The 11,199-nt window shown below is 33.1% G+C and overlaps 1 protein-coding gene across 1 annotated transcript; it reads left to right on the top strand.

Annotated features, from left to right (window-relative positions):
• Window positions 1–91: 91 nt before the first annotated feature.
• LOC148598921 (adenylate kinase-like) lies at window positions 92–9,063 on the top strand. Its single transcript, XM_088561137.1, has 5 exons — window positions 92–242; window positions 3,681–3,726; window positions 4,322–4,512; window positions 4,823–4,990; window positions 7,129–9,063. Exons 1-5 carry the CDS (start codon window positions 159–161, stop codon window positions 7,381–7,383), a joined length of 744 nt encoding a protein of 247 aa, XP_088417263.1. The 5' UTR covers window positions 92–158; the 3' UTR covers window positions 7,384–9,063.
• The last annotated feature ends 2,136 nt before the right edge of the window (window positions 9,064–11,199 follow it).

Below are 11,199 nucleotides of genomic sequence, written 5' to 3'. Positions count from 1 at the left end.
TTCATAAATTGCTCTTCAATACAAACACTTTCCCAACCTTCTTTTTGCTTTCGGAATATTTTGATTTTCTTTCGGTTTGTTTCTGGATTGTCCCTTCGATCAATTTACAACACAACTGGTGCCGTTGTTTTGTGATATCAACAACAAAATCAAGTATTATGCCTCCAGTATCATCTGATTTAAATGAAAAAGGAATAAATGCAGTTCTCCTTGGCCCACCCGGTGCAGGAAAAGGAACACAGGTGAACTTAAAGGCTGAATTTGATATTATACACGTGGATGACCTGTGTCACATAGATTTTGACCTCTAGTACATGTAGCTTTACTATATATACACTTGCAATCTCAGTTTAAGTTAAAATCTTACTGTTAACCTCTGGAACAGTTGATATAGCAGGTTTTCTCACTGACACTGTCTCACATGGGATATTTTTATATAAAAGCAAATTTTTATATAAAAATTAAGTTTTTTTTTCACAGATTTATAGTAAATTAAACCAAAAACCACACATAAATATTATATTTTTATGTGAAAGGTTGAAATTTTTATTGGTTTAGTTTGAGTCTCCTCCTAATGAGGGAAAGGTAACAGGTATGTTAAAGTACCACCCAATAATCACAAAAATGTTCAAATGTTCAAATTTTGTTATTTGATACATGTACCTTGGGGACATTGTTTTCTATATCTTCATAAATATCTGCCAATAATAGATTAAAGTCTATGTACAATATAGACTGGCCACTAAGCTAGAGAAAATTAGCCCCCCCCCCACAAGACAACAGAATTATGTGTACTGCATAAAATACTGATGCATCATAAAATTCTGAGTGAATTACAACATGAGGCATAATTCTCTGACTTACATGTATGCACCACAGCAAGATTTATCAATCACAGCTGTTCATAAAAGAAAGGTATTTGTTTCTATCTATGTATAGTTAGGCCAAAGAAAATAATAGTCTTGTTTCCTGCTACTGGCAAGAAAAAAATAGTTCAGGTAGGTAGAGAAATTATTTTTTTTTTTTTTTAAATTTTACACTGAGATAATGGGGTAACAATATAGACTAAAACAGTGCTTGAGCCAAAATGGCCATTAAATGTTAAGGGTAGGCACAAACAACTTAAGTAGACAGGGAAGCAGGGAACAGTCATACTATTTTTTTGCCCTTACTATTAAGTATTAATGAGATGGCTTCATACAGTATCAGCCCATTGATAGAAACCAGTCATTCCAAAGGCCATCCCATATAAAAAAAAATCCAGTAAAACTTTATTTGGTCCAGTATAAGCAAAGATCAAATTTATGGATAAATACTTGCTAAATGCAAGTTACAATGTACATGTAAAATTCAATTTTGCTAGTAGAAATTATTTCTGTTTGCTAAAATTTGCTGGTGGAATTCTACATTGTACATGTATATGGTTCAGGTTAAATATAACCCAAGATACTGAGATATAGCAAGTGTTAATTATTAGTACTTGCTTAATATAACTTAAGTGGCAACAGTTCCTAAATTCAATTCCCAAATAGTTGATGACTTGCTGTGCCAAAAGTTTATTCAATGTTATGAAATTATAACATGTAACATAACAAAATAGCTTCGAAAATAATCTTTTGGACCCATGAATTCCCAACAATGATCTTCTATGACTGTAGAAACAAGTGCATGTGTAGATCATGTTACATTATGAGCTTTTCAATTTTTGATCCCCAGTTGATCCCAAGTAAGGAGGAGAAACTTGTGTCCTATGGTAAAGACCAGGTTACTTTCTTATGTAGGCATTTTGGTCTGGCAGGATGAGCATGGTCACAAGACTTTGAACAGGGAGGAGTTTGCTGATGTTTAAGAATATCCTAATTGGGTTCAAAGGTGTTCAGATACATGCTTCTCTGTCTTCATTACTCTCAAAGGATTCCTTTTTTGTGACTATCCAAATGTTTCCAGGCCTCTGTCTTCTGTCTGCTCTGTTCTTTGTTGATTATGAGAGAGGATTTAGTAGGTATAATTTGATCAAGACCAGTTTCTTAGGTTGAAGGTTTATTCTGTATTTTTTTATTATCTTTACATTGTTCTTTGTAGTGCTGAAGAATGAAATAAATGATATGTGTTTAAAATATTATATGTATATGTTTATTATAACCCAAGGCAACCATATACCAATTGTCCCATAAAGTATACTTGTAAAATTGTATGATGTATTGATGTTGTTCTATAGTGTGTCCAAAAAATAGTAAAAAACTCTTGGCTAAATCCGTATACATGTACATGTATATTCTGCCAAAATGAAGTAATGTTTAACTATGTGAAATAACAATAGTAAATAGAAACACGATTCTGATCAGGCATAGCATTTGTACAAAATAGGAAATATTTCGAGCTACATGTAAGCTGACATGGAAAGGCTACAGCCAGCAAATTACATGAGTCTGTATATTGTTGATCTCTGTAATTATGAGAAACTTCAGTCAGTTCTGCCTTGGTGGCATGCAAATCAACATCAAACACTTCTTGCATATTCCTATGACCCAAGACTTTTTGGTCACATCAAATCTTATACAGGAAGCAGTTTTGTCTAGCATTTTCAAATGTCATTTTACAAATGGGTCAGCTTTATTCTAAAATTACTGTTGTACAAATCTATGTACAACTGTTGAAAGCTTAAATTATACTTTACCAACTTGTATTGAATTAATATTTTAAGTAGAATGATCACGGATGTCTTCATCAATGCATCATTTCACCTGACAAGTTGAAAGACGTCGATTCAAACATTATCCTGTATATTGTGTGAAACAAAAGCGAGGTTGCAGAGTGAAGTTTGGTTGTCAGGTTTTAACAGTTACTTTTTGTCCTCACTAAGTGGAATTTAATTTTGAGTATTGTAAATTAAAAATTAACACTGATTTTATTCATCCTTTCTTTGGTGCCAGTTTTGATACCAAACATGTATTCAGATATTAATGTTCCATGATATTGAATTGACTCAACTGACATTAATAATTCCTCATACATGAACATATGTTAACAAATTTTCTTTTTTGGAAGTGAAAGGCTACTTCTGTAATGTAATAATTAAGATGTTTTAATGTAGTCAGTAGCAGGTGAATATTTAGATACTTTTTTTAACACATATGTACAGTTTTTGTATATTCTTTTATCACCAGTACAGTAATAAGTTTTATAAACATCATAGTCAATTTGAGTATGAAATACAAAATGTACTTGACATGAAATTTCCTGGTGGCTCCTGTCAAGTATACACTTAGGACAAGTTTATTTCCTGTATAAGAATATACAAAGTGAATGTTCAGATATAAAATGTCATGTAACCCACAGTTAGAAATAGTAGCCTGCCCACCAGCCCAAGACTATTTTTTGGCAAGGCTGGCTAATTTTAGCAAAAATCTATATACCAATATTTAACCATATAGTAAATATATTGAAAAAATTGTATTCAGGACTGGCTAGTTTTTGAGAGTTTCCTACCCTGACGTAACCACAATGTCTAATGTTAAAGGTATGCTTCCTGGGGTAGTTGAGCAGAAATGGTCATTATGAGACTTTTACAATGAAATTCCTTGCCTGACTGCCCTTGCAAGTAAGGATTATGTGTGTTCAGTGTATCAATGAGTAGTCTAGAGAGCCAAGATACAATGTATGTTTTTATTTTTTTTTAGGCACCATGGATGGCAGAGAAGTATTGTGTTTGTCATCTGTCCACAGGTATGTATGATAAGGTTTGCTATAAACTAGTACAAAGAAATATATTTATTCAAGACAATGTGAAAAGAAGCAAAAAAAAATATCTACTTGCATGTTAAGTCTTGTCGGTCCAAAATTTTGAAATAAGCTTTTAATAAATGATACATGTAGAATACTGGTACACTACCCAGAGCAGATCCGAGGGCCCCCTTATCAATTGCAAAATTTATGAAAATAGCTTATTTTTGTGTACATGCATGCATCAAAATATGTTTATCTAGGATTTTTTGTGCCCCACCACTTTAGGTGATTCTCTGGATCCACCACTGCTACTGTCCTTTAGAGACCCAAAAGGGTAGTCAAAAACATTATAAAACCCTCAGTCAGGCTGGTCCAACTGCTGTATGTACATTACTAACCATATACAGTTATGATAGCAAGCTCATCTTCACCTTATTGTATAGTGTTCTTTAATTACGAATGTTAATAATATATATACAAATGTATGTACTAAGTCAGAGAATTTGTTTCATTTTTGTGCTTGGTGAGAAAACTTGGTATAATGTTATTATGTTATTGAGTTCATGCTCTTATAGGAAAATGTTGTATTGTTTAGGTGACATGTTGAGAGCTGTTGTTGCATCTGGGTCAGAACTTGGTAAAAGATGTAAGGATGTGATGGACAAAGGTCAGTTGGTTAGTGATGACCTGGTTGTAGAACTGATTGATGACAATCTAGACAAACCAATGTGTAGAAATGGTTTTCTGTTGGATGGTTTCCCAAGGACTGTAGGTCAGGCAGAAGCTGTAAGTTGTATCTTTTTCATTGTTTTCTTATTTTGTTTTTATGTCAGAGTTACGAGACTTAGAACAATGAAAAATGTAGGAGGGATCTTTCTGTAGTTTAGAGCAAATTTTTATTCAGATTATTCAGAAAACTTGGATTTGAGTGAATTTTGCAAATGAAAGGCTTAATTGCCTGGCTTGTATCTTTAATTTGAAGACTGCAAGGTTTATTTTTGTGAATATAATTGAAAAAAAAAGCATTTACAAGCTTATGCAGCTTACAAAAACATTTAGTTTGAGTCATGATTATTTTGATCAATTTTTTCTTCAGCTTGACCGCCTGCTGGAAAAGAGGCAGACCAAACTGGATGCCTGTGTAGAATTTGCTATTGATGATTCCCTCTTAGTGAGACGTATAACTGGTAGACTGTTCCATTCTAAGAGTGGCAGATCTTATCATGTTGAGTTCAATCCTCCCAAGTTTCCAATGAAAGATGATGTAAGTATAATGATCCATATGGACAACTAATATCCAGTTTCTGCTTTGAAAGTCAGGGGTCAAAACACTCCCAACACTTAGTAAAATCAGTCATAAGTTGATGTGGTAGATATTGTTAGGATTCATAGTACAATTATTAGATATTTTTGTTTTAGATGTGTTGTATCTTAGGCCAAAAAATGTATGTGTGTTTACTGTACCCTGCTGAAAAAAAAATGGGTTGGTAGGTTGACTTCATTTATTCTAGAATTGATTCAGTTTTAACTTCTAGTGTGAATCTGTAGTTCTAGATTTAGTAGAGGCATGTGTTGTTCTGTATCAGTGAAACAAAAAATATCTGTCAACATGATGATGTTTTATCATTTAAATTTTATAGATTAACTTCATTGTATTCAACAATGAACAGAAAATATAAAGAAAGGTACAAATGTCCATATAAAATCTACAAGTTGTTTTGTTGTGTCTAATATCACTGCAATCAAATTATTTTGGGTGTTTACAGACAAGCTAGAAATCATGACTATCATGTGGAAGATTTTAAGGAACAAATAGAACTATATATACTTTTTGCAGAATGATGGATACAGTCTCGTGATTCTTGAAACAAAATTTAATTTGACTGTCAAATTTTAACAGATGTTTTATGCTAATTAAAATCTTATTTAGAATGGTCTTGCCACCACTGTTTGTTTGCCTTCAGCTTTGCATGTGTCACATAATGATAGAACAGTCTTAAATATCTTTTTAACTTCTACATCCAGAGGGTCGAAGTAATCATGGTTTCATTCTTAGCTTTGATAGAACACTCCTTGAATTTCAAATTAAAATCATGGTGTCCATGAAATGTATCCACAAACTTTGTATTGTCACATAACTGGGCTATTACATTAGTCTTTTCCTTTCCATGGGTGCATTCTTTGGAAGTATGAGACGAGACATTTGACTGGGCGTACACCCTGAGGTCACCATGTTTCTTTGAATTGGTAATAGACAAAACCGGATGCCGGTGGAACAAAATTTTCAGATTTCTAATTTTCTGCTGATTTTTCCAAAAAAAATGCTTAAGGTCTGTGTTGGAAATTAGGGTCGGTCGGGGTACCGTAAACACATATTTATTTTATTTAGTAATACCATCACTATTAAGTGTTTATTTTTGTTAGATTTACAGTATTAGCCGAGACTACCCAGACTTTTTGTATTGCACTAGAATTCTAACAAATAGGCTTCTGGAGCAGGGTTATGTTGCTACAAGATTGAAGTCATCACTACAAAAGTTTTATGGTCATCATCATGAACTCGTGGATCGTTACAGTCTATCCATCTGTGCCATGAAAACTGATTTGTTCAATGTGGCATAGTTTTCTTTTCCTCTATTGTCTAACCTGGACTTGATTTTTACGAGCAACTGGATGAGTGTTTCTAGAAATTCAGAGGACACTTACCCTACTGGTGCACTTGGTCCATGCTCCTAGTTTTTAGTGGAGTCCTAGTTGCTCATTTGCTTTTGTTACTTTGTATGTATGTTTTTAGTTAGTTTATGTTCTTTGTTGTGTATGTCTGTTTTTCATGTCTGGTCTTTGTCCCTGGATTACATTCTTTTGATTACTGCTATAACCTTGGTTCCCTTGATTACTTTTACTTCCACAAATTTTACAATATTTGACAGCGTCCTTTGCAGACTGTTGTTATCAGGTTATGGCTTCCTCTTGTATATGATGAACTAAAAACATTTTAGGTCTTGACTAATCATGTTTTGGGATCTTTACTGGCCTGTTGATGCTTTACTGGCCTGTTGATGCTTTACTGGTCTGTTGATACTTTACTGGTCTGTTGATGCTTTACTGGCCTGTTGATGCTTTACTGGCCTGTTGATGCTTTACTGGCCTGTTGATGCTTTACTGGTCTGTTGATGCTTTCAGTAATGTCATTTTTCAGATATTATTTTCCTTATACTGTATGTTATGAAAAATGCAAAAATTATCATTTCATTATCCATAGCTCTACATAGCTTTTTTGATGGCTTCATAAAATTGTATCTACAAACAGGCAAAATTTTGAACAGGTATTACAAGCACTGTATTCTTGTGTCTCCAAAGTCCTGTACAAAATACTTTAAATGTGCTATTGTTATTTTCTAGGTAACCGGAGAACCACTGATAAGAAGATCAGATGACAATGAGGAGGCCTTGAAGAAACGTCTTGAATCCTATCACAAACAGACTAAACCACTGGTGGATTATTACTCTAAGAAGGGCATCCATACTGCCATTGATGCAGCCAAACCTCCTTTAGAAGTCTTTGCAGCAATAAAGAAAATCTTTGCTCCTGCCAGCTCAGATGATAGTAAAAAAGATGGACTTATGTCAAAAATCAAAGGAATGGGATCTAAATAGAGCTGTGTTGTTTAGAAATACAGATTCCAAATTTCTTGTATATTATTTTTTGCCAGGTTGCAAATTTCCTCCATTAAAGGTCTCAACACAAAATGATTAATTAGTCTGTGATTTCCTTTAAATCAGTGTACATCTGGTTTAGACTATCTTTATTTAGGTACATGTAGTATTTTATTAAGGTACATGTAGTATTTAAATCTCAATATTTTTCTTTTTAACCATTTACACATTAAAGTTACTTTCAAACTTATGTTTATATTTATAGAACATGTATAAAAGTATTGAGTATTTTTTTTACATGCTATTTGCATCATATGGAAATAGTGGAACAATTTAACACTTGAATCCTGAACTGTGACTTTTTATTTTGACTGAGTATAATGACCTTGATAATGTTTTAGTCATTTGTTTCATTACAAAAGTATCAACAAAGCCAAGATATTTTGAGATTTATATGTGTGCTCAAAATTTGATGAATGTGATTTTTTTTTCATTTAAGAAAGATCATGGAAAATGTCTATTTTGACTTATGTCACTGCAAAATGATCCTATCTTGTACAAATTACCTCACCATTACAATTGTAAAGATGTTTTGAAGAAAGTTTTTTTCATCTTTAAACCATAACTTTAATTCAGAACTTAGTATTTTAATACAATAAATACTTGGTTTCAGACTTTTATATTTTTGCATTAAAAAATTGAAATAATTACAAGTAGGTGTATAAAAGCTTCAGTCATTCAAGGTGATGTTGTCTACGCAGTACATCATTTCATGCCTTACATTTTATCCATTTTGCACATGGTAGAAAAATTAAACATGACAAAAAATATCCTTCAGGTTTTTTTTTACCCCTAAGTTGTGGTGTTCATATACTTGAGTTGTTATTCCATCTTGTCTGCTGGAGATTATATTATGATATCCATTTTTGTCCCCGCCACAACGCGGAGCGGAGACATAGAAATGCTGGTGTCCGTCCATGCGTCCGAAGCTTGTGGACGCAACTCCTCAGAAACGGCTGAATGGAATTTGTCAAACATTTGTAATTCAATTCTTTCTACAGCGGAGGGGGACATATGGCTACGTGTAGCATTCTTGTTCTACCTAGCACCTATATTTGGCTTCCTCATGATTTTGCTTGATATCATAAGTAATTGTACTCCTGAAATTATTTTGATAATTTATCATTGTAAATATGGAGATAGTCATTATGGAGCATTAAGGCAATTAATGAAACAGTGTTATCTGATTATAATCATTGGATGGAAGTTGTTAATTGTTTTCCAATTGTTACCATGAATTGCCTCGTATTTGTTGAACATTTTATTGAGTTCTGTTGTTTTTAATTTTGAATTGTCCATGTTAACTACATTCCTTATCAAACTCACTACCATCATACTGTAATAGTACTTAAGACATCGATGATGATTAAACTTGATTATCTCCCTCTGTTCCAGATGGTTGCTGTAGTTGTGAAGTTTAGTGAATTTGAGTGTTTTATAAACAGTAGAAAACAAATTGTTAGATATATAAATACAACCATTACTCATTTACTGTCTTTTAGATTGGTTGTCTTTGTTTTGTTAGAAATCTTTTATTTCTAACTGCAATATGTGAAGTATGCAAAAACTATTTAACCTTTAAAGACCTAAACAGATGAAATAAAATGTGTTTGAAATAAATGTTTTGTTTTGTTTTAAAGCAAGATTGTTTCTTCGTCTATATAATTCATTTATGAATCTTCAATTTCTGAAGTATTTGGTTCTAATACTGCTAATGAGAGGTTACTCCTTGAAACAGGCATACTGCATACTAAAATTAGTAAATTTGTATTTGTATTTTTGTATTGACCTTGCATGACTGTAAATGGATTTAATAACTCCAATTACATGCAATGGCGGATCCAGGAGGGCCCTGGGAGCATGGGCCTCTTTTTAAAAAATTGCAATTTTCAAAAATTGTTGAAAAATTGTTCAAGATACCCTCAGAGTGCAGGATTTGAGGTTTAATATTTCAAAATTTTCTTGGGGGGAGCATGCCTCCAAACCCCTCTAGCAATTCTGGATCACTTCATCAACCTCACTGGTGATCCTGTCAAGAAATTATTTTTGGTCCCCTCCCTTTACCTAAAACTCTGGATCTGCCACTGACATGCACTTGTAAAGTTTTTAAGTTATAGAATGGTACATATATTATGTTGCCATCTTATCATTGCTAAACACTTAATTTCAGTCCATGCTGTAGCTCTAGAGAATACAACAAATTTCAAACTTTAAACAGGCGATTTCTTGTCACAAAATGAAAGATTGTATTTATTTATCTTGTCCACATTAATTCAGAAATTAAGGACAAATAAGGCTTTAAACATGATTTTGCAATAACTTGGTTTTACCTGCTTATATCTTTACATTTCCCATGGGATTTGTTTCCACTTCTTTTTCATATTACGTAAGTGTCACTTAAGGTATTAAATAAAAAGGGTAGAATATTGAATAAAAATATTATAAATAATATCAAGATATTATACCACTCAGTATTCTTTTTCACAATTTGAAAGAGTAATCAAAATTGAATTTGTAATCTTTTTTAAGATCAGTTGTTTAAAAAAAATAGACACACCTTTGAGAGAGTAATCAAGGGAACCAAGGTTATAGGAAATACACTTGCCAGTTTAACGACTACAAAATCTATTTTAGGCTACTACTGTAATATATGTTCATTGCTTGCTGGTTATTCAAAATGCTGCCCGTTTAATTACATAAATGTGTAATTTGGAGAATCAAATAAACCTTTTCATGCCATTTGTGGGCATAGTGGATGAGCATGGGTGGAGCATGTTCCATATACACTTCCGTGAGGAAAATTCTTTTGTTCTACCAAAGCCCTACCTCGCAGAAGTGTATATTGGGCTTCCTCGTAAACTTACCACAAAAGGGTCTATGGCAAAATCACTAGGAAGAAAGTCGACTCATACCCATAAAAAAATGGAACAATTTTAAAAGAAAGCATAGCGCTGATTTGAATATAGAATTCGCTTGAATTTTAAAATCTAAGTCTTAAGCATATCACAGAACATGTAATGAAAGCTCTAAGCAGTCCGGATGTTTTAAACGCAATAGTTCCACTTTTATGTGAAAAAATCACTGAGTCGCTCACAGAAATTGCTAAATCCAGTGTTAAAACACATGTAGACAGTGAGATAACACTACGAGAAATGTAAACACTCAACAACAGACCATTGATAGCCTAAATGAAAAAAAACATGTAAGCAATTTATTCAGATTGCTGCTCTTGAACATTCAATGAATGAGCAATCACTAGCTATGAAAGAACGAGATTCAGACATAGATGCATGCATTATACAGGAGAAAACAGATTGGAAAGCCAGGAACAGTATTCTAGGAGAACTTCTCTTAGGTTCCATAATATAAAGGTACCCACTGAAAATGGTCGCGTAAAACATCCAGTAAACACAGATGATTTGGTGCTGGACGTTGGCAATAACAAACTTGGATTGAACATTAGTATCAACGACATTGGCAGATCTCAAGTAATTGGTAAGGTTAGAGACGGAAAATCTCAGGTTATTGCAAGGTTCTTATCTTACAGAGTTAGACAACAAGTGTATACCAACAAAAAGGAACTGAAAGATGATCCAGATGGAATTTTCATTACCGAAAATTTAACACAATTCCGATCCAACCTTACTCGAAAATTAGCCGATCTAAAATATAACGAAATCATATACACTTTCTGGACGACTGGTGGACGCATCTTCGTGAAGGAAAATGAAAAAAGCAGAAAGAAAATAATCCAAA

Source organism: Perna viridis, chromosome 14 (genome assembly GCF_037379345.1).
Source record: "Perna viridis isolate PV_CMFRI_1.1 ecotype Kerala chromosome 14, ASM3737934v1, whole genome shotgun sequence".
Lineage (NCBI taxonomy): Eukaryota > Metazoa > Mollusca > Bivalvia > Mytilida > Mytilidae > Perna > Perna viridis.
This window is presented reverse-complemented; position numbering and strand designations above follow the sequence as displayed.